Source organism: Struthio camelus, chromosome 2 (assembly GCF_040807025.1).
Source record: "Struthio camelus isolate bStrCam1 chromosome 2, bStrCam1.hap1, whole genome shotgun sequence".
NCBI classification, from domain to species: domain Eukaryota; kingdom Metazoa; phylum Chordata; class Aves; order Struthioniformes; family Struthionidae; genus Struthio; species Struthio camelus.
Genome location: NC_090943.1, coordinates 81,162,287 through 81,187,134, shown reverse-complemented (window position 1 = coordinate 81,187,134; position 24,848 = coordinate 81,162,287). Strand labels below are relative to the sequence as shown.

Sequence of the window (24,848 nt, the reverse complement as noted above, 5' to 3'; positions counted from 1 at the left end):
GGAGATCATCGAGTCCAGCCTCCCTGCTCAAGCAGGGTCACCTAGAGCATATTGCCCAGGATCGCGTCCAGACGGGTTTTGAATATCTCCAGGGAAGGAGACTCCACCACCTCTCTGGGCCACCTGTTCCAATGCTCTGTCACCCTCACAGTGAAGAAGTTTTTTTTCAGGTTCAGATGGAACTTCCTGTGGTTCAGTTTCTGCCCATTGCCTCTTGTCCTGTTGCTGGGCACCACGGAGAAGAGGCTGGCCTCATCCTCTTGACACTCCCCCTTCAGATACTTGTACACGTTGATGAGATCGCCTCTCAGTCTTCTCTTCTCCAGGCTAAACAGGCCCAGCTCTCGCAGCCTTTCTTCCTAGGAGAGATGCTCCAGTCCCCTCATCATCTTTGTAGCCCTACAGTGTAGTCATCCTACACTTGCTCTTTCTTCCATCAGCCACATCTGATAACTTACCTGCCTCGGTTAAAACTATTGAAACTACTTTTTTTTGTTTTTAATGTGGATAGACAAAACACATCACAAATGGACTCACAGCTTCTGCCTCCTGAGACATGAGCTAGCTAAATTAGCAACACCTAAAATTAGAAACAGGGGGCCCTTTTAAACAGGTCCCCTATATTACTACAACAGAGGTTTTCAAACCACAGGTGACATATTTGATTGACAGAGCAAAGTGGATGATCCAGTTTTAGAAAGCAGATGATTATAAAGAGATGTAACTAGAACTAAAGAAAGGGGAAATTATTTCTTACTGTTGTATGGGCAGCCAGCCTGCTGCTTGGTTTGGGTTGACATGACAGTGTCAGAGATTTAACTGTTGTCTACTGAAAACAGGAATTACGAAAATTACCAATTTTACTGCCAAAGTTTTAAATGCAGAAACTATGTAACACTGTACATAGACGTATACATATAGTCTCTATATATTTCGTTCACATTTATTTTCATTGAATCAAAAAGGATTTATTCCATTTCTGCAAAAAATTATCACAAGTTTTGCAGCCAATTGTCCTTTTTAAAGAGGCACTAGTTGGCCAAGTGTATGTGGCCTCATGATCAAGATGGACTTTAAAAATTCTTCATTTACTTCAGGGATTTGGGGTTCTAATATTCATTCATATTGTCTACAATTTCAGCTTGAGCCAGCTGTTCTTTTTGGCTTGGTTTGATTTTTCTTGCCATCCCATTTTCTACAACATTATTATGTAGTTGTTTTGTTTCTGTGCCACTGATTAATGTTAGCCTTTAATTTTAGCATTTGCAAATTTTTTTTAATGAGGTATTTATAAACTTATTGATAGGCCATCAGTGTCACTGAGAGCAATTATATGTTGTTTTACTTACAGCTATCTGCTTTGAGGTAACTGCTGCAGTTGGTCAGAAGTATCCAGGAGATACCTTTGAGCCTGCAGGGATGTGTAAGGCAGGCATAAGGGAGTTTTCTATTTAAATGGACCTTTTACCTACCGTATTTCAGTATAAGGTTTTGTTTAGGTAATTTTTTTTAGGTAATTTTTTTAAGTAATTCTGGCCAGTTCTTTAAGATGTTTAAATTCTTAGTATGGTGACACTTCTCCTGTTGGCTGTTCCCAAAGTGAAAATTAGATTAACTGTGATACTATAGTTGTTTTGTTTTTGTTATGTTATTTTCTAAATGGACTTTTTTAAAGTATTACGCTTTTGATTCTTAAGATAGTAAATCACATTTAACAGTGTTATGGCAAAGGGCTTAGTATTTAGTACTTAGGATTTTCAGGCAGTTTATCAATTTAATAATTTTCTGCAAAAGTGCCCTTGACATTAGCTCAGTTACTGGAGTGTGTAAACACAGATGTGAAATTTTATTGTGATATAAACTTCTCATTTAGAGGTGGCATCTATTTGTAGCCCTACAGCTCTTTGGAAATTTGATGTGACGATGAGTAAGGGGTGTTTTATTGCGCTTTCAGGTGACCTTCCCCTGTACTTAAGTAAAGAAGAATCAGACTCTTCTATTAGCTATATTCTTACTATATTTCTCTTAGACATAATTCCAGAAGTCATGGCGTATCTGCCTTTCCAGGCTTGTATTTGATGTTCTGATCCTGTGTTAATCATATTAAGTGTCCTATTTATTAATTATGTTCAAGTTTTACAGTAGAGTAATGCAAGTATAAGGAAGCCTGGCCAGTGACAGGCCTAGCTAGTTACCACCTTTTGATATTTTGTATAAAAGGATGGGTGGGAAGATAAAGATAGATAAATACAGATAGATACAGATAGATATAGATACCAAAATAGATATGGATATAGTGGCTTGCTTTTGGACCCAGGGAAAGGATGTAGTCATTATATTAACTGAAAATTGGATTACAAAGACATACGGTGTTTCAGGTTCAGATATGTATGCTGGATATCACAATATTTTCAAACAGGCAATTTGAAAAGCCATGTGTATATGTAAAAGTTAATGATGATGTGACCATGGTTACTGCAGATAGAAGTCAATTTGTTTCAATACATGCTTGGCTAAGAGAATAAGACTGCCAAATATAATTTGGGGCACATAACTTTATGTAGTAAAAGAAAATGAAGAAGTGAAATAACAAATAAAGTACAGAAAGGCTTTTTAAGATGCGGCTCTCTGAATTAGTTTCTTCTTGGACTTCAACATCTGATCATTTTGTCCTGCCAAGTCAAGGAAATTAGAAAGGTTAAGTGAGGAAGTGGGCAACTCCTAACTCATAACACTTAAATCAGAAGTGCTTGTTTTGATTTTGGCAGGAAAAGGTGTTAATTCATTTCTTGTTTAGTTCATCTTCTGCAGATATGCAAATTTCCTGTAATAACTTCAATGCAAGCGCTTAGAGAGACTCGCCAAGCGCAGGAGCAGGTGACTGACTTTATCTTTACCCCTGTAGTCAACAACTGCAAAGCTTGCTGGTGGAAGAGAGAAATGAAAAGGAAAAACCTGTTAAAAATGTCCAGCTGTTGTTGGGATCCCTTTTTTTTAAAAAAAACATTTTAGTAAAAGATTCATGGTTTTCAAATCTACTACCTTAGCCACTAAAATTTGCTTATATATTTAAATGTTAAATGCTTTTAATTCAAAAGGAAGATTTGAAAAGTACTAGCTTTAAGAAATCTTTCCTAATGTTTCTTCAAATGAGTGTAATATTAAGTACAATTTCCTACTGAAATCGATTTAAAAAGTTGATTGAATCTTTTGTACTAATTTAGTTCTGCTTCAGTGTTTTAAATAAGAGTTATTTTGAACATTAATAAAATAGCGTGCTACAACTTCGTATCTGTTTATGCTGGATTGAAGCCAATGGCTGAACGATGAATTACATATTACAGCTTCTTTTCTTCAGATTCAACAACGTTCTTAGTACATGCAGGTTACCTAATAATTTGACTCTCTGCCTTTGCTTGAGATATCTTTAATCAAGATATTCTTCAACCCCAATTTCTGTGAGTCATTGAGAATTTCTCCTAAAATACTGAGCTCCATCAAATCTCCTGAGAATCTCAGGTTGCAGCAAAAGCATGTGCTTCACCGTGTAGCAGAAAAATAGTTTACAGTCCTTGCTGTTACACTTAAAATCTTGTTAAGGGGAAAAAGGAAAAACAAGGATTTATTGCACACAGAAAATCTAGCTGTTGCTACTATCTTTATACTATGCTCGCACCACACAATTATACGAAGCTCGGCAAAAGAGAAGCAAATTAGGTACTAGCCACCTGGCCTGTTCCTAGCAAAGGCAATGTTATATTTAGCAGGCTAATCAGTAGCTAGGCTAGACCAAAACACGGCCATACGAGGAGGAACCCTGTTGTTCCTTAGAGTAGACTTTTACAGTCCGATAACGTGCAAATTTTAGATGTTGTTGTCACATATAGAAAACATGAGGATAGTTTCTAGAGGTGTAGAAGTGTTTTCCAAACAAATTCAGGGAAGGAATTAATTGACACTTTATAACTTCTTCATTTGAGCACATTATACCCGCTGAGACACCAAACATTAGACCTAGTCAAGCTGTTTTCCTTGCAAACAGGAAAAGAAAAAGGCTGTAAAGCTTCTGTCATAGGTTGTTGGGAAACTGATTCCCAACCTGTAGCCTGCAACATCTTTGGCAGCTTCCAAAGCCATTCAAAGCACAGTCTATTTATAGCTCAAATGGAATGGCAAATCGGAGAGTAATTTAATAAATTGTGCAATTTTGCTTCAGAAATGATGCTGTCTTATCAAATAATGCCTACGCAAATAATATTGACAGTTTCAATTGAATCATTTTCTACCAAATCTATTACAATTTACTTTCTAATTATTAAACAATCTGCCCCTCTCGCAATATGCTGTCACTGTTTTTGGCTCGGAAAGTAAGAAAGCCCACTGATGCGATTTGCTGTATTCGAGAGGATTCGTTCTCAACTTTTTCAGAATTATCACATTAACTAACTCGCCCCCTGTTGTTACCAAGTAAATAAGGAAAGATGCCCTGCAGATGTTCACTGCAAGGTGGTGGTTTTCCCTGAATCCTATGAGTTGATACTGCTCTTGGTTACTGCAGGGCATTTTATGCTGCCTTCGTTTAACTAAAAGTCTCATATTTCTCATTCGTTGAAATGATGGATGAGTTACGTTCCCAGTAAAATCTGTTGAAAATGGTTGAAAACTTAAAGCTTTCTTGGCAGCTGTGAACATTAACCGAGTGGGGTTCTTGCTTATCCTTTATGAGAGTACCAGGAAAGCGTCCCAGATTGTGCACAGTTTACCAGTCCCAGCACATAAACTAAGTAGGTCCCTTTTGCCATCCTTTTATCTCTGGGACGGAAATAACTGTCTTGTGTGAACCAAATTAACTTTCACGTCTACATTGGAAATACTTGTTTTTTCTTGGTACAATCAGTGTTGTGCATCTTCTGCAGAAAATTCATTCAAGTGACTTTGATTCATATGTCAAGGATAGGGACAGAATTTATAATTTGCTTATTAGTATACTATATAAAGGAATTTTCTGTATTGAAATTTTTTCAGATTTGGTCAAATCTACGTTTAAGAAGAAATATCAAACAAGGCAATCTGGAGTGATAAATAGAGGACATCTGTTGCAGCATATGGCTTGACAGCTGCATTGAACTTTTTCAGCAAGTACTAAACCTTTTGAAAAATTCAGTTTGGCATATAATTTTGATCCCCCCTCACCCCTATCCCCCAAAGGATAGAATTTCAAAAACACTTGAGGTTTAAAACCATTTTGGAGTTTGAAATAGTTGACATTTTCAACACAGAACACTTTAAATTTCATTTTAAAATCTTTTTGTTTTGAAACAGACCTGAATATTTCACTTTTTGTTTACAAAATTGAAGTTCAAGGATATGCTAAAACATTTTATTTTTGGTATGAAACTACTTGTTTCACTGAAACCAAATTAAGTTCATTTTTTCATTTTTAGGTTCAGAGGCAAAAAAAAAAAAAAATCTTATTCACAGTGCTATCCTTAAATCACATGTCAATTTTAGGTTTAGTTTCTAAATGTTTCATGTTTTTGAGAGGGTTTACACTGAGCCGTTGTTTGTACGTGTAGATATCACTTTATAGATGTCTAGCTTGCTAATTGACTCTTGTGAGGAAGGAGTTAGATATTTAAAGCTGTAAGTTGATGTTTAGTTGTAAATATAAAATTTTTGTTCTCTGTATTAAAGTCTGTTACCAGACCTATATTTTACTTTTGCATGCTATAAAAAATTCTTCAGTAAAATGCATGTGTAAACATTGGAAAAATACCTTCCCATCCCTATATGCCTCCTTACTTGGTTTCCTGTGTGACATGTTTTCTAGTTAGGTACGTCAGTGCAAATGGCCTCGCCGTTAGCAATGGGTTAGGATGAAATCTGATGTGAAAACAGTTAGTTTATTTTTTCTTGTGTTTCTCTCATGTAGAAATAATTGCTTGTGGTTCCACTTTTATGGCAGTAATACAGGACCAGTTTAATTTGATCAGTTAGGAGAATAACTAATAACTATTAACTTCTAAGACTTTCCCAACATACTTCTCTGACAGTTCTTCCTTCCCACAGTTATACATTATTTCAAAGTGTTAAGTAAAAGGTGGCAGCAGTACTGGGCCAAATTCTGTCCTCTGAGAAGAATGCAGACTTTTTCAGTTCATGCAATAGGAGCTTGACAGAATTTGTTAAGGAAAGTAAATGCAAGCAATATTGTATTCAATATTGTATTCAATACAATTCAATATTGTATTCAATACAATATTGCTCCTCCTTTTTTTGTTTTTTTTTGTTTGTTTTTTGTTTTGCTATTTGTAGTCAACATAAAACTTTGTTCCTTTATAGTTAAAAAAACAAAACAAAAATGTTTATGTTGTGTCCGTGACAGGTTTTGCTTTGAGGGGCCATGGATGGCTGCAGTGGGAAAAGGGCTATACTGACAGCAGTTTGACCTGCTGCCTGTTAGTTCTGAACGGCTTTTGACTTTCACTGAAACACATTTTTTCTCCGTTTGCACTTTTCATGGGTTACCCTGACACACAGGTAGATAGATATAAAACCACCTTTGTGCATGTAAATAGGCCAAATATATAAAGGTGTACCTAGGTAGTCATTCAATAAACAGATAAAAAATGATTTCAAGAAAATTAGTGAAACTTCCTCCTTTGTTGTACCAATTTTAAAAGTCTTTTTTTTTTTTAATGTGCTTGTCAGGAGCTCTCTTACAAGCTCTGAGTTGTTCAGCTGCCAGAATCCATTTAAAAGGGTCTGAAATTAGCATCAAATGAGCCACTTTTTGTTTTTCCTGTAGAAAGTCTGTTACTGTGATCAACTTCTTGTCTTGACAGTTGAACTAGTTGCGAAATACTTTTGCACTTAATATTAAGAAATGGGGCAGTGGTAGGGATTTGCCCTCTTCTAGGTACATAAGCTTAGTTTCCCTGAAGTTGCCAGTAGCTCCTGTGCTTCTTAAACAGCAGTTGCATTTAAACGGATGTACCTTTTTCAGTAGGAGAAATGATTTTGTCTCTGTCCCTGCCCTGAACTCTGCAGAACTGATATACTATGTCAAGCACCCTGCTGCCACAGAGCTGATTCACCCCTGTAGAGCAACATTGTGGTTTCAGAGGGTCTCGTGGTCAATGCTACAGTAAGACCGAGCAAATGACTTTTCTAACACTTGATACTTTGGGTTAGAAGATGCTTTTCCTAAGGGCTCCAGCAAAAGATAGCTTGTACTTGGCTTCTGTGCAGCCAAGTATTATTACACGTGTTATTATTGCATATATTTAGCATTGAGATTTCAGTCTTAGTTGTAGCGTGTGTGATCGTAACTGCCTAGAGTAACCAGTGTGCTTTCAGCATATCGACAAAAAAGTCTGGCAAAGCTGTGTGCGCTCTTACTGAGATGTGGGGTCTCCTGACCCTACCAGTCCAAACTCGGCATCAGACCGTGGCCAAACTATTAAATGAGGATGGAAAAGAAAAACCTGGATGAGTTGGAAGACTTTCAAATTTTATTTTTAACAAAGAACATTAAATAAGAAAGTCTTAGTGTAATTTTAAGGCTGCCTTAAACGTACCAAATTGAGAAAAGTCAGAAGGTCTTGTTTCTCTCGACAGTGTTTATTTACTTACATTCCTTCTACCCTGTATCTTACTAGACGGTGTACATCTTTTGCGGCGCAGGCAAAAATAAAATGTCTAGCGGCAGTGTGGCGGGGACAGGGCTTTTGGGAAGAGCTGACTTTTCTGGTTTCTTGGCTTCCATTTATGTTTGTAACCTAAGCTGTTGTAAGGGTTTTGTTCATGTGTATAAAAGTCATAACATGAGATAGCAATAAACATGCACTGAATGATCATTTAGACTTGCCTCGTTCTGCGCGTGCTCTCTTGCTAGGGTGATATTCTTTGTGTGAAAGTCTATGGTCCATGTTTTCTTAACTTGGAAAGCAATAAGGGTAGCACCTGGCTCATCCGATCTATAATTCTGTCTATATCTACACATGTGCCATGGGGAGTATGAGTAAGAGTACTAACTAAAACACTAAAACATGGCTAAAGCATGCATTGAAGAGTTTAATCAGGATGAGTTTGAGCTTTAGCCAGTTTTTTTGCTCCGTTGAATTGAGTGTCTCCAAATTTTGAAAATATTTTACTTTACTCCTTTCTGTTAAATTATGCCATATCTTTTGCAATAGCTTAAATTAATTTGATTTATGTAGAAAGGCATGCTGTTACTAAGCGGAAGGCATGGTGGATAAGCTCTGTCTGCTTGGCAGGAGTAACATCCCATCAGCCTAGACTGCGCTTTTAAATGGGTTGGAAGATAAACCAGAGCTTTTCCTGGCACTTTGCTCTCTCAGTTCCCCTTTCCAGTGGCAACAAATAAGTAATATTTTAATTTACCTTGGCCAATATCTATGCAAAGTTTTCTTTATGAACTATATCAGTACAGTTAAAAGATCCTGGGTGGACATACATGCTCAGATGTGTATTTGTGTTGTATCAGCCTACATGCTTCTGCAAAGGAGGGCAACAAAGCAAAAATGGTGACAGGAACACATATGCTATTGCTCTTGTCATGACACTAAGGATTATACCGATTTGATAACTTCAGATGAAGTTGCTTTTGAGCGCACAATTAAAAAAAATCATAGTAGGTTAATCTTTATCCCTTTAGAGAGTGAGAGAGAACACATAAAAAATTGCATAGCAGCCACTAATGACAGTAATTGGGTTTTAAACCTCTTAGTTGTTTGTTGTGAGTTGCAGGATAGCCTCATAGCAGAAGATGCCTCAGATAAAAGATCTTTTATTTTCCTGGCTCTTGTACAGCCAAAGGAATGGATCATTTTCGTTCACCCCCCCATAAATCTAACTTCATATGCTCCTCTACAAGGTAATGGGAACTGGATTTCCAGGGTTCATTCATAACTGCGAGTCCTTAATTAAGGAGGAGTTCAAGGGTGCACTTAAAACGTCAACCTGAGCAAGTAGCTGGCATATGAGAATAAATTCTAATTTTAAATGTAGGAAAAGAGCTGAAAGAGTATTTCCAGGCATCTCTGCTATTATAGTATTTCAACATATGATGTTTGCCTGAGTTTACTTTTAGTTGGGAAGAACCTCCTGTGAGACAGTAGGAAAAACAGACTATCGAGATGGAAGGAGGGTGAATATACACATATGTACACATTCATATTTGCAGAAACGTTCTTAAGCATTTTGCTAGACTGAGCCCTTGTGTTTGCCCCTTTCATGTTTTCTCTGCTTTTCCCGTTATATGAATAGTTTTTGAAGCCCAAAGTACCGTTTTGTGACCGTCAAAGAACTTTTTTTTTGCTCCAATTCTAGAATAGGGCTTCTTCACCAAGAAGCAGCCCATTGCCTTGCATAAGTATGAAATCGTTCCCTGAAGGAAAAAGATTTGCATCCTGGTTCTCTATTTCTGTACCATGGACATCGTTTACACCTATCTAAGTAAATATAAAAGACAACTACGTTATTTTCTATACTGACCAAAAGCAGTAAAATACTAGCTATTGCAAGAATAACAGATGTAAAGCCAGTAAAGCTTATCAGGTCATAGAAAAGTGACTATAAATATCTTTCTGAAGGTATCTGTTCTTTTAAATAGACTATTGCTTTTCATATTAAGGAATTCAGAACAGAATTCAAACAAAGATTCTCTTCCCATTGGAATAACAAGTCTTAGATTTAAAAAAAATAGGCAGTATTCTTACTTCTGCTTTTTAATTTTTTGTATCTGGCTGAAATCTGTTGCTTTCAGTCGGTTTACCATGTACAAATTATTTTAAGGTTTTGTCCTTGGTGCACTAAGGGGAATTTTTACATTAAAATGCAAAACTGACTGTGTAAGCATTTCCATACAACTCTATACATATAAAATAATAAAAACATGAGATTGTATAACTGAGGTACCTTCCGATAGAGGCAATTGATTTTAAAGGGAAACCAAAAAATGTGGGTTGATTCCTGTTAATTATACCTCTCCTTCAAAACAACTTGCTAAAGAAAGCCTTGAATAAGTAGTGTTCCTCTTGCTGTTCATATTTGCAAATGAATGAGCCTACTTTTCGAGGGTCTTTAGCTGTTTCCTCCTCACGCCACTCGCTTTGTTTTTTGACAGCATACGGTCATTTTACACGGTAATGTCATGATCACATCTGTAACCTCTTACATATGATGATTATAGTATTTCTCATTGTTGGTTCAGGATCATAGCAATACAGGCAAAGTTGAATTTTGCCCCTCAAGGTTAAGTCTGGAGTCACGGCCGCTGTTACAGCAGGAAGGAAAGGAAGAACAGGTAGAACTGGACTACAGAGAGAAGGGAGGTATTTTGGTAAGGAGAGAGGGAGAAAAAGCCAGGCTGGTTGGTCCAGCTCTTGCTAAGGGCATGTAACGCAAGGGGAATGATGGAACACAGCCTCTACCTTCCTTCCACCGCTACTGTCTGCCCAGCACCAGCAGGGTCTGGCCTATCTGTAAAATTAGAGCTGACTTTCCAGGGCTCTGATTGGGGTATATGAGGGAGTGAAAAATCTGGGTCTCTTTTGCCCCCAGTGATTTGCCTGCTTCCTCTATGGCACATCTGCAGTGTACTTAACAGTGCATTTAACACTGCAGTGGGGCAATGTTGGAGTATCATTCAACGCCATTCACAGGATAATCTTTTTCTTGACATAAACAGCTTCATTAGTAGTAACGATGTTGTGATTTTTTTTTTCAAAACTGAAGTTACTCAAGGTTTTCTCCAGAAGTGTTAGTTACCAGTGATTTACTTTTTGTAGGAGTTCTCTGGAATCTATCTTCCTGTGATGCACTGAAAATGCCAATCATCCAGGATGCCCTCGCAGTGTTGACCAACGCGGTGATCATCCCTCACTCTGGATGGGAAAACTCTCCACTGCAGGATGATCATAAAATACAGCTCCATTCGTCACAGGTGCTGCGCAATGCCACTGGGTGCCTACGGTGAGTATGGCAAAATATTTACTTTGCCTTAATGATCTTGCTTTATCTTGAACTGTTATTTCTCATTCTTAGGCATCTATAAAATAAATAATTTGTGTGTCTGCAAGGAAGATGACTTCTGATGCTGTAGACTTAAAGTTTGAAATTAATTAGAAAAACAAGCTTCAGGCCATTCAGAAGCAATCTCTAGAAGCACTGTTGTGGGTTTTCCTTTTTTCTTAACGGCTTTGACAAATTCCCTCATCAAAGCTTGTGTATTACAGATTTTTTTTTGTTATCTGTCAATATGTACTCACTAATACATCCAATTTAATTAGCACAAAAAGTAACACAAAGATGCTTACACAGAATAACATTGGAATGCCTTGTGGGTTCCAGATGCCGTTGGCAACGGTGTGATAAACAGATAAGGTAGATTTTTCATGCTCTGTGAAGATGAAAAATAGAGTGCAATAAGAAACTAACCAGTTTAAAACTGTGCAACTAGGATACATAAATAGATCTTTAACAAGTATGGTATGTATATATATGCAACTTGACGTATCTGTTCCTAAACAGCACTGGAGAATGAAGAGAGGATGAACAAGAAGCATTTCAGTTTTGACAAAGTCTTAGCAGAGGATTGAATCATAGCAACATCTGAATTCCAATCCGTATCATTTTACTGAAATATTTTAACATATTAGGCAAGTTCTTGTGATGTTGACTCTTTCTCCTTGTATATTGGAGATTCTGTGTAATGAAGATTAATTAATTAGTAGTTATAAATGCATCAAATAAAAGTTGTTAGGTGAATAGCATGCATCAGTAATACAGTTGTATATTGCATCCAAAGCAGAAATCCATCCAATAGAGCTAAGATCCGTTCAAAAAGCATTATCTGGTTAGGAGGGCGAGTAAAATGGGAGTGCTTTTCACCTTTCCGTAATAATCACATTTGTCTCCTTGTCCTGTTGCATCAAATGAAATATCTTCAGAAAAAAAGTAATACTGTTATTGAGTGTTTATATGTGACCAGAAGAGGATAAAATACAGAAGGTAATAACTTCTGTATTGCAATAATGTAGGGCATTTACTAGCATGTATATGACTACATCAGCTATGTGGAGATCTGTGACAGAACATAGGCATTGGTATCTGAGCTATCTTGATTTTGAAAATAATTTTGTAATGTAACTGTGTTGCATTGCATTCGAATCACAAAGAAAAAGAGTTGCTCAGATCACTGTGACAGCAGTGATTCTGTCAAGGTCTGCACCATGTTATCCCATTCACACTGCTGATGTTCAACCTGTCGCAGCTAAAGAGCTGCCTGTGAAAGGAAGGCCCATGACAAGTGTGGGGCTTCACAGCACCCCTTCTCAGAGCGTGCATGTTCAGTGTTCGTCTCCCCTTTTAATTTCTTTCTGATCTCAAACCCTTCTTATTTCCCAGGTGTGTCTTTCTCTTATCTTTAAAGGCTTCAGATATTTATTTGGCCTTCATCCATTTTCTTGAGATAATTTCATCCCACTCAGCTATGTGTAGCTGCTATGTGGCAGGGACAGGACACATGGAGAGTGTTGAACTTACTTGTGCTTCACCCCAGCAAGAACTTTCTTGTTTACCTTTCCCCAGTTGCTATTGAAATCTGTCTCTCTGAACAAAATGTGAAGTTGTGCAAGGGAGAAAAGTGTAAACTGGTCCCAGGAACAGTGATTGGGCTCTAGCATTATATTCATCTAGGATAATGGGGCTGCAGGCTGGAGGAACCTGTGAAGGTCAGGAAAAAAAGATTAGAAAGCTCTCGTTCTTCCTGGAGCTGATTCGAGTAGCGCGTACCCTGTGCAGTTAGTACATTAGTACACTGTGTCGTTTCTTAAGGATCCCTCTCCCATCAACTTTTAACAGCTTTCACACTTTCCCCTTATGACTAGATACAAGTCTCTGATTTCCACTTCACGGTCTCGCTGGATGGGGAGATAATGTGAAGCAAGAAGATGTAATGGGTTTGCTGGCAAAGCCATTGCTTTGCTTATCTGATAAATGGAAAGTACATTGCCATCTGCTGTGGGAATATTTGTTCAAAGACTCTCTTTGGTTGCCCTCTCCAGTTTTCTTTTTTCCCTTTTGTTTAAGCTGGTTTGAGAATGGACATTAATATTAGTTGCATCAGGGTTTTGATTCTCTTTTTTTGATTATGCTTAGTATCACAGAAAAAATACTGTTCTTCAAAATATTTGACAAATGTTTCTAAATCTCTGGTGTTGACAGACTTCAGAGATGTCAGTTGGTATAGGATTTAATGCTAACAAATATGCTAGCAAATAAGCGGAGAGGCTTTTTTTAATCTTCTATGCTTTTGTTTTTCTGATACGTTCACTGTTGAAAGCTTTAAATAATAACAGAGAGGCGCTATAATACGATTCCTTTCTATATACAATGATAATAAATAGTTTGCAATGGGAATTACGTAGGAATAGTCAGAGCTTTGTTCTAATTTTTTCACTATACTATATAAGTTATTATTATTTCTACTGCACTTCCCTTTTCTCATTTTTGGTGAGGGTTTCTTATATATTCTCAATTAAAAAATCACTTATTAATGACAATGTTTAGACTTCTTCATTTTATTTGCTTATTCATTAACACTCTTAAGCAAGTTGTTAATGCATTTAAAAAAATATGCTATGTGGGCTCAGTGCTGCAACCCCAGTCACAGAATAAGGCAGTTAAAACCAATATGAAATCATATGAAAGAGAGCAGCAAGATCAGACCCTTTCTTCCTGTTATTTTCTTCTTTACTGAAATATGTTATTTACAAACTACGCTCTTGCATACTTTGGTGATTTGAAAAAAAGAAAATAGCTTTAATAAAATACTATACTATTTAATATTACATAATTTGAATATTTTAGAATTGTTTAGATCATTCAAAGCTCTAAGCACTGCATTGTACTTGACACTTACAAATTTAATCTTAATATTCATCTTTCACAAAGCATTGCAAGACCTCAAATGTGATATGTATTAGAGTAATTACCCAATTTACTTGCCTCCCCACTGAGGTACCAGTACCTTACCTCATTAAGTTCTGTGAAAGCTGTTCTTTTTTTTTTTTTTTTTCCTTTTGGATTTCAGCTGAGATGATTGATTTATTTGTGTTTATGAAATACTTTATCTTTGGTTTATAGATTCTGATTCATTTAGACTTAATAGGGAAGGTCAAGTGAAAACTGAATTTTAAGTCCTAGTTATTTACATGAGTGTTTCCAATCCCTAATCTGAAATTTAAAAACCAACCAGAGAGATATTACACAATGTTTTCATAACCTGAAGTGTCAAACTTGCTCACCACAAAACGAGATCTCCTTGTGGAGACCATTCAAACAAAAAAACCCAAAATCCTTCTATGAGTTTTTGTCCTGATGCGCGGAATAGAAACTGGAGATCTTATTTTTCTATGAGTTTAAGATAAATTGAAGTTAATAGAATTTCATCTGATGATTTTAAGGAATTTTAAGAATTTACTGCTTTAATATTCCAATCTACTTTAAGACTCAAAATAATAAAATGCTGCCTGTCACTCTTTTTCCCATGTTCTATTTAATTTTTCATCATATACTGAAGGTGAGGTGATTTTGAAAATCAAAGACATATTAAAACATATATTTCTTCCCTTCCTCGCCTAAATAAGTAAGTTGATGATTAGAAATTGTATGAGAGAGTGGCTCAAATAGTTTTTATTTATAAAGGCCCCTACCTTTCAAATTTTCACACTTCTTATTTTCACACTCATCAAACCTTTCACAAAATACCAGGAATTATTTCTTTCAAATGAAAAAAATATATAGCAAGCGCTCAGCGTATAAAAGCAAAGGGGGAGAGTGCTTTTAAAACGTGAAATGAACGTAACTGACTCAGTAGTTGGTTTCTGGAAAGATTAACTTTTGGAAAGAACAGATTACCTTGTTATAGTAATTTGTGTTAGCTGTGAAGTCTAAATTTCAAATGTTTTTAGCAGTTTTGCAGACGATCTGTTTCACATTATCAGCTAATGTATTTATCCCACAGTTTTATTTTTCTTCCTGTTCTGTTCTAAGTGTCCAAAGGTTATTGTTTCTTATTCTTAGAAACATCTAGAATCTGTTTAGAATATAATGGGAGCAGCATATAATAAATAGCACAGATTACATTATTCATCATCTGTTCCGTTTCTTAAGAAACAAATGTATATATAGAGAAAGATGAAAGTATCCGTATATATAAATGTGTATATATGGACTGATATAGAAGCTAAAATAAGTTTCTGTCTTTATTGACCCGTGCAAGCTCTGAATATCTTCAGCTGGATAAAAAGGAAGCTGACTCCTTACTGTAGGACCAGCGTGTTTGCTACTAGTTGCTTGATTCTCCTCCCATCAGCAGAGCCATAGCAGTTTTTCCATAAGTTTATCTTGTAGTGGGTGAAGAGATGTTGGGCTGAGCAACCAGTCTCAGTATCTCCCTTGCTTTTTGGGGAGCATGGGAGGTAGTTCTCAAGCTGACATTGCAGTCTTTTGTATCAGATAATAGAAAGTCCATGCTTCAAGTGCTCGTGGAAATAAGAAGTTTGTCAGACTCCAGAGTCAGGTCATAACAGAAGAAACTCCTATTAACTGTATATTTCCACTTGCTCAAAGGAGAGAGGTTTATTATAAGCAGCTCTACACAAGAGGCATGGGTAGGGCCCTCAGGGATGGGACAAGGGAGGCCAAAGCCCATCTAGAGTTTATTCTGGCTACAGATGTCAAGGACAACAGGAAGGGCTTCTGTAAGTACACCAGTAGCAAAAGGAAGACTAGGAGAAATGTGGGCCTGCTGCTGAATGGGGCAGTGGCCCTGGTGACAAAGAATACAGAAAAGGCTGAGGTGCTGAATGCCTTCTTTGCTTCAGTCTTTCCAGATAAGACTGGCCTTCAGAAATCCCAGGCCCTAGAGAGAAAGGAAGACCTTCTCTTGGTGGAGGAGGATCATATTAGGAATCACTTAAGCAAACTGGACATACAGAAATCCATGGGCCCTGATGGGATGCACCCACAAGTGCTGAGGAAGCTGCCCAATGTAGTTGAGAGGCTACTCTCAGTCATCTTGTAAAGGTCATGGCAACCAGCAGAGGTGCCTGAGGACTGGAAGAAATCAAATGTCACTCCAGTCTTCAAGAAGGGCAAGAAGGAGGATCCGGGGAACTATAGGCCTGTCAGCCTCACCTCAGTCCCTGGGAAGGTGGTGGAACAACTCGTCCTAGATACTATTTCCAAGCGTGTGGAGGACAAGAAGATGATCAGGAGTGGTCAGCATGGATTCACCAAAGGGAAATCATGTTTAACCAACCTGATAGCCTTCTCTGATGGGATGACTGGCTGGATAGATGAGGGGAAAGGAGCGGAGGTTGTTTCCCTCGACTTCAGGAAGGCTTTTGACACTGTCTCCCATCACATCCTCCTAGGCCAGCTCAGGAAGTGTGGGCTGGATGAGTGGGCAGTGAGGTGGATTGAGAACTGGCTGAATGGCAGAGCTCAGAGGGTTGTACTCAGTGGTGCAAAGTCTAGTCAGAGTCCTGTAGCTAGCAGTGTCCCCTGGGGGTCAGTACTAGGTCCAGTCCCATTCAACTTATTCATCGATGACGTAGATGAAGGGACAGAGTGGACCCTTAGCAAGTTTGCTGATGCTACAAACCCGGGAGGAGTGGCTGACACACCAGAAGGCTGTGCTGCCATTCAGAGGGACCTTGACAGGCTGGAGAAGTAGGCAGAGAGGAGCCTCATGCAGTTCAACAAAGGCAAGTGCAGGGTCCTGCACCTGGGGAGGAATAACCCCCATTCACCAGTAGAGGCTGGGGGCTGACTTGCTGGAACGCAGCTTTGCAGAGAAGGACCTGGGAGTCGTGGTGGACAACAAGTTGACCATGAGCCAGCAATGTGCCCTTGTGGCCAAGAAGGCCAACAGCATCCTGGCCTGCATTAGGGAGAGCATTGCCAGCAGGGGGAGGGAGGTGATCCTTCTCCCCTCTCCTCAGCCCTGGTGAGGTCACACCCGGAGTGCTGTGTCCAGTTCTGGGCTCCCCGGTATGAGAGAGACATGGAGCTCCTGAAGTGCGTCCAGTGAAGAGCTAAGATGATTAAGGGACTGGAGCAAGTCTAATGTGGGGAGAGGCAATGGAACTGTTTACTCTGGAGAAAAGAAGGCTAAGGGGGGATCTGTCAAGGTGTGTAAAATATCTGAAGGGAGGGTGTCAAGACAATGGCACCAGACTCTTCTCAGTGGTGCCCAGTGACAGGATGAGAGACAGCAGGCACAAAGTGAGACACATGGAATTCCATCTGAACATTCCTTTTTGGGAACAGTTTCCAAGCCAATGTGGCACTTCATGTGATTTAGAACATGTCACTATGTAAGCACAGCATGGGAAGCTGAATAGGTAGAGTAAAAGAAGAGCCAATTCTGTCTCAGCTGACTTGGCCTATTATACAGAAACGCTTTTCTTTAGAAGGAATCACAAGGCTTCAGAAGAGCAGCAGGCCTCAGGTGTCCGTTGTAGCCACAGTGTAGCTCTGTTGTTTTGCTGAGCTGTCCAAAATCTTGGATAGTCCCTTTTGAATGGTTCTTTGTAAAACTGATCTAGTCTGGCTCTGCAGAACAGATTGTTTGTCTCAGCATGACAAACATGATTATGTTTGTCATGATTATGACCGTTCATTAGCACTAGCCATGATGACATGGTAGAGAACGATACATTATTTCCCCAAAGAAAATGAGAAACACAGTCTTGCAGGGTTTATGTGCCCAGTAACTTCACTGAGAAATACCAAAATAGTATATGGTAACTCTGAATAAGGTTGAGGTTCTTTGGTGCTAATCTCTTGACTTCTGTATTAACTATCTTTTCTCCTTTCAAAGTCGTTTGTGTTACTAGGGAATGTCAAAAAGGAACATGTGAAAACACATAGCTCTGCATACTGAAGAAAAGATAGGGCATACTTGTGCAAGTTTCCGTCATTATCTTATGACAGACTGCTTCAGATCTGAAGAAACTGCCCTTAGGAGTGAGAAGATCATTTGGTCTCTTTGCTCAGTCCAAGGATTTTCAGTACAGATATCTGTTTGAAGCATGCTGAGCTTGCTTCATCCTTTTGGATAAGCCAGCCAACATCACAGAGTAAACATTTTATCACCCTATTTCAGAAAGTATTGAGCATGTGAACAGTCTCTTCAAGCACACGAGTAATGCCAGTGGCTCAGGATGATCCCGTGCTCAAGTCCTTTGCTGAGAGAAGGCTTTGATAGTACTGCCAATTTTCTACAAGTCAGTGAGCTACTATAATAAGCTTGTGAGAAATATTCTGCAGTAATGTCCTTAGTGCTAAAGCCCTGAGACCTGCACTCCCCACTAATCATGCTTGCAAACTTTGTTACTTTTATTTCTTTTGCAAATATTTTCCCCTGAAGCCTCTCATTATGTTAGTAAGTAATAAATAAGTAAAAATTCTGTTCTCTGGGGTGTGGTGAAATAGTCTGCAGACTGCCAGGCATGCTTAGCTTCTAGTGCAGTTGCAGTGTCTGAGCTGAAGGCTGAAATGCAGATCATTTACGGATGTTATCTTTTGGGAAACTTTGCCTGATGAGTGTTGGACTTGTATTCTTATTGTCACTATAAATCTGATTTTAAAAGTTTTAACACTTTGTAAGATTTTTCCTTGAGTGGAGAGGACAATCTAGTAAGAAGACTTTGAGAAAGAAAGATGAAGTCCATTACTCAGAGTCAATTGGATTTCCCCATTTCTGAGAGGATTAGTAAAGTGGACAATTAATTTGAGGTAAATTGAGTAAAAAACGTTTGACATCTGTCACTAATCCAGTTCCATCAATTGTATCCAATTTGAATTTTTTTCTCAACATGCTAAAAAAATTAATCTCACACACATAAATGAGAGGGTTCAGAGACAGAGCAAGGTGATGCCGATCTTAAGCTGCAGATCGTTGACCGGCAGTGAAAGAGTCTTACCCCCATGCAACAACAGAATAGCAGAAGAGAGATTTTTCTCTGTCTTCGGTCAGCCAAATCTGAGTTAACATTCTAGAGCTTTGGCTTTTTTCTTTTTTTTTTCCTGGCCTTCCCTAAATTAACCTCGTAGTGTGTTTTCAAGTTTTGTATTTCTGTGGAGAAAGCATTCTCTGGAAAGAATGCACACATTCTTTTTTTTTCTTTTCCCTAATTAATGCTGTAATTTAACTGCACCTGCATGCACTGTATAAAACATTTAATGCACTATATAAAACATTTGAACATCTGCATGGTAGTATTTTTAGCTAGGGTTGCACATGACATCCATAGGATTTCTGTGACAAAGTGCTTGTGAAGTATCCATCCTAGTGTAGCTTTTTTACTTTCACAGCTCATTTCTTTTTGCTAGGCACTCATTTATTATAGTTAGTTGGTTACAGCTTCAGCATTTTCTCTTGAAGGACAGCAGTGCTGTGAAATATCTCCTCCTGTCCCCTTGCTGTCATTCATCCATCTTTATGTGCAATTTGCTATGGGCAGAAGTATAATACTTGCAAAGTGTTCCAAAAGAGATCGTCGTAAAAGGGCATAAGTATTGTGTGTATACAAATAAGATTTTTTTTTAAGTCCACTAATAAAGTAAAAATGCATAATAAATTAGAAAAACAAATTTTATTTATATTAAAGTAAGTATATTTTGTTTATGTTAAAATATTAATTAAATCTCCTGGGTTCATTTTACAGAATGAATTTGTATTGAGCATATTATTCAGTGGACCAGTTAAATGATTTTGGTTGGTACCTACTGTCTTTGGTTGCCAGACTTCACACTAAGAAGGAATGTCTTCTAATCTATGCAAATATGATCAAATGTGCAATATTGTCTGTATTTTTCATTGTTACTCATGTTTTATAGTTAGCTGCTTGCGCTCACAGTCTGGATGCATTCTAGGCTGCTCAGGTTAGCATTTTCAGTCAGCTGATAGACCTAGGGCTGTCTGGCCTTGGACGTAACTCGTGACCTCAGAAGCATTTAACTTTTGTGACCGCACATAAGCAGGGAGCTTTCATATTTAGTTTAAAAATGGGGGGGGGAGGGAGGAGTGGGGGGAGTGTCATTCTTTTTATATAGTCTATGATAAAGGGGGCACAGTTGAGACTAATGGTTCTATTTACATTCACCTACAACATGATCAAGAAACAAACATTTACTGGTTTGTACAAATATTTCCTATGCATACAAGTATGATAAACTCCTGGGTCAAATTTAGAAAGCAAGTTGCAGCTTCATTAACTTCACACTAAGGAAAATGACAGGTGATTTCTCCTGTACTAGACATCATCTATCTATCTGATGCATTTTTCTAAATTGAAATTTTACTGTATTTCCAGGAATCATGTGGAGGTTTTTAATTGCTTTTAAAGGTTTGCAGAGATTGCTTTTTTATTTTGTTTTGGCCTTACTTTTGAGGGGGCTGGTAATTTTTTTTTTCAGGAGCTAGCCCTCAGTTAGATTCTAGAGAAGAGAACTGTGCAACTCCTTGGGCACTGAAAGAACTCCAGATTTGCCAGAGTGGGGTTTTTTTTTTTGGATTGTGGGGTTTACTGGTTTTTGTTTTAATGAAGAAAAATGAGGTACCCAAATTTCAGAAGGCAGCATCTCCATCTGGGAGGCCTTCAGGGAAATCAGTTGCCTTCCATTGATTACAGAAGCAACTTAGGACTTGTTTTAGGGGAATTGCTTAAACAGTCCCCCAAATTAAATGTTGGCTGTGTAGAAGCATCCTACCCTTATATATCACTTTTGTGCATATGTAGCTGACCTTCTCTAACTGATGAATTTGTTTCACCATTTGCTTCTCCAAAACTATAGGTACTGTAACTACTTTGATATTATTGTCTAGAATGAAAATATGCCATAATTTCTCGTTAGTAAGCCAGAAAGAAGGATATATTTGCATTTGTGTGTGTGTGTGTGTGTGTTCATATAGCTGTATACTTTATTTTTTGGTACTTGTTTTTAGACCGAGTAACAGCAGTTTGAAGTATTTCTTTTAAGAAAGTGGAAAGTGTGACTGCACTAGCACAAACATTTCAATCCAGAATCATAGCGCCACGTGTCATGAAACACATGGATAGCATTTACTGATTAATTACCCTCCGTAATTCTCTGTCATAGCTCTGTCTAGACTATAATGTATGCAGCATAGCTTCTGCCAGGGTTGCACTTTACTTGACCTTGTTGCAGGCGTACAGTATAATTACTAAATGGAGGCTAATTGATATAAACAAATGTTAGTTCTGCAGACCATGAGCCCTATCATTGTATTTTACTGCTAGTGGATGTGTTATAGTAAGTCATTCTTGAAGTGCTTGAGTAGATTGTTGTTGTAAATAGTCTTTATAGGTGAACTCTAAGGATTTAGAGTTTACAAAGTGAAGGTATTGTAAACCCTAAAAATGATTATTGTTTCCTTTCCTCCAAGTTCAGCTCAGTTCAACTTCAGTTGATCATGTTTTAGCAAAATATCTTACACCCTGTAAGGCCAGTCTGATCATTTTCTAGTTAGTATGCAGTCACTTTGGGTGATATTAATGCAAACAAGATCTCATACTGTCCGACGTAATAGATAAAAGTAAATGTGTAGAACTGGCCTATCTTTGTTTCTTTGATAACTGTAGTGTACTAGCCTTCCCATATCAAAAAACATAGAGGTAGCTGCGACTCAATAAGAGTAATTTACTTGCTTTACTCCCTAAAAGCCAAATGAAACTAATCTTTTTTTTTTTTTTTTAAATCAAATGCAGAGATATATTATGAGGGTAATAGTGACACTAACCGCTCATTTTCTTCTTGGTTTCAAATAATACTTTTTTTTTTTTTTAATAAGATAGAGGTTGATCATGCTTACGATGACATTTGAATAACTAGATTTTTTCTTGGTGTAGACATGCAGCAGTTTCAGGAATGGGCCTCTTGGCAGGCATCTAAGCTTATTCATTCATTTCCTGCTTACTCATTTATTTCACACTTACTCCTCTCTGTTGGAGGTCTGTCCTTGGGCTGTTTATTATGTGTACAGTAAAATACAAATGATTTTGTTATATTATCAATAATAAATGTTTGTTCATGCTCAAAATCTGCAGTGAGAAACGGAGAGCATTTTCCAGCAGATGCGAGTTGGTAGTTTGCTCTGCTCTTTTAATAGCTTATGTGAAATGGTTTTAGTGGCCTCAGCATGATTCCTGTTACTGTCTCACTGAAGGCAATACTGCTATTGTCCGTCCTTGATATCCTAGTAGGGAATAAAAATTATGTCTGCAGAGCAACCGCAGGCTTAACTTGTAGTACTGGGTAGGTGTCGCTGCAGTAGGTTCAGGTCAGCTTGTGCAGCCAGCAATACAGTCTGTTGCATTTGCTATAAACCTCCTGCGTACCCTGGCTATTTAGATTGCTGTTCTCGAATGTAGGGGCATGCTTTCCATTTTAATTGTTGTCGTTAACCATGCCTAGCTATGCTTTGATCATTCCTCCTGACAGTAGCGGCACCGTATCCACAGAAGTCACAACTTGGATGGATTTTGCTTTGCTGTTGCAGGTTGTGCTTACCTGGGAAAGCGCACTCTGAGGAAGCCTCTTCCTCTGTAGAAAGTTTTGTATCTTTTCTGTAGAACTCACGATTGTGGCGCTTAGCACGGTCAGCGTGGAAACATTCCTCAACCTTGTAGGCTGAGGGAATCTGGAGCTGGAAATGCTGAGCCAGAGCATATGTTGGAGGCGTTGTGAACTGCTTGTCTGAAACCAACTGGAAGGGAGGGACCCCATCTAGGAACAGGAGATGGGTAAGAGAGCAGAGAACGAGGACAACGACAGGAAGTCAGGGGAGAGAGGGATGAGAGAGATTGGGTGAAAATGCTGGGAGACAGAAAAGGAAAGTGGTTTTACCTAAAGACTGGCACGCAGTGTAAGGGGAAAGAAAGGTTTGGCATAGGAGCGTTTACTTTCTGGACCCGACATGGAAGATTGTCTGAGAGGAGAGTGGACTAGGATGAGGATGGTGAGGAGCAGAGGCTGGGACTGGAGTCTGTGATGTCAGTGAAACGGGGACAAATCCTAAGTTGTGGGGAAAGTCAGATAGGAGAGGCTATGGAAATATGGTAAAGGAGGCAAAGATGGAGCAGGAAGAACCTCTAAACAGATCCTAAGAATCCAGACTGAGATGCCACTAGCTTAATGCTTGTCATCATATGGCACTTCATCTGTTCCAAACAGAGCTATATTTGGGTTTCATTTGCCATTGCAAATGTTTGGCACGTCTGCAGACCAGAGGTTTCTTTAAGAGATGGTAGGCAGAATCCTCTGTGGAGCTTCTGGATGGGAGAAGGGTACTCAGGAAACCCCACCGAATTTTAAAGAGACCTCACTGAGAACTTAGGAAAAAAGCATCCTGTCATACAGACTGGAAATTTTGGCAGAAGGGCGCGCTTGGATAAGCAAAAAGCTTCTTAATGAACTAAAACACAACAAGAGAGCAAGCAAGAAGTGGAAACCAGAACAGACTGCAAGAGCATGACGAGCGTTGCTTCGGCACCTGGTGAAATGAGGAAGGCCGAAGCTCCGCTGGAGCTAGGTAGGGACGTACGGGGTCGCAAGAGGGGATATTACAGGCATGCGTATGCTAAAAGCAAAAAGAAGTTGAAGAATGTGAGTCCATTGATGGATGGGGGAGATAAAGCAGTCTGGACAAAAGAGAAAAGGCTGAAGTACTCAATGCTTTTTTGCTTCAGTTTTAAAAGGGAAATCCTGCTCCTAAGGTCCTGTACGTTTCACTGTGGTTTAGGAAGGAGAGGGAGCAGTCAGCAATGGGCAAGCAACAGGTTAGGGACTGTTTGGAGAAACTGCATATATTCAAATCTGTGGAAGTAGGTAGGATTCATTCAAAGGTACTGATAGAGGAGCTGGTTGATATAATTGTGAGGCACCTCTCTTATCTTCCTAGCATTTGGAGAAGGTTGCTAATGACTAGAAAAAGGCTAAAATTGTATCTATGTTAGAGAAGAACAAAAGAGTCCAGGAACCAGCTTTACCTCAATCCCTGGAGAGGTCCTGAAGCATGAATTTTTGGAATCTGTTTCCAAACACGTGAAGGATAAGAAGGTAATAGGAGCAGTCGGCATGGATTTACCAACTAACCTGATTGCCTTCTTTGATAAAGTGGCTGGCATTGTGGATGAGGGGAGAGCATTGATGTGATAATACCATGACTTTATTAAGGCTTTTGACAACGTCCCTCATAGTATTCTTTTCAGTAAGCTGGGCAGGTATGGGCTGAATGAATAGATGGGTTGAAAATTGGCTGGACTGCTGGATTCAAAGCAGAGCAATCAATGGCTTAAGGTCCAGTTGGCAGCCAGGATCTAGCAAAGTATCTCAGGGGCTGATACTGTTCAGTTCTTCATCGCTGACCTGGATGTGAGACAGAATACACCCTCAGCAAATTTGCAGACAATGCTAAGCTAAATTATATGTGAGGTGAATCATTCTATGCCAGATGCTTCAGGCCAGAGAGAACCTGAGGTTTGATCCAACAGAAATCTAATGAAATTCAGCGAGGAGAGTGCAAAATTGACCCTCTGGCATGGAGTAACTCCATATATCAGTGTGGCCTGGGAACCCTCCCGTTGAGTAGCGCCTCTGCTGAACAGGAACGGAGGGCTGTAGAGGACACCAAACTGACTATGAACCAGTAATGTGCTCTCATCATGAATAAGGCAGACTGTGTTCTGCAGTACGTTCGTTAGTACTGTGGCCAGCAGCCGATCCAG

At 38.7% G+C, this 24,848-nt stretch overlaps 1 protein-coding gene across 5 annotated transcripts in view; it reads left to right on the top strand.

The window, feature by feature from the left end:
• Positions 1–24,848, top strand: part of CTNND2 (catenin delta 2) — a 669,170-nt gene that overhangs the window by 524,140 nt on the left and 120,182 nt on the right. For all 5 annotated transcript variants that reach the window (XM_068931423.1, XM_068931424.1, XM_068931421.1 and 2 more), the window contains one exon: positions 10,815–10,998. In XM_068931423.1, the coding sequence (XP_068787524.1) occupies positions 10,815–10,998 (184 nt within the window). The remainder of the gene's footprint in view (positions 1–10,814; positions 10,999–24,848) is intronic.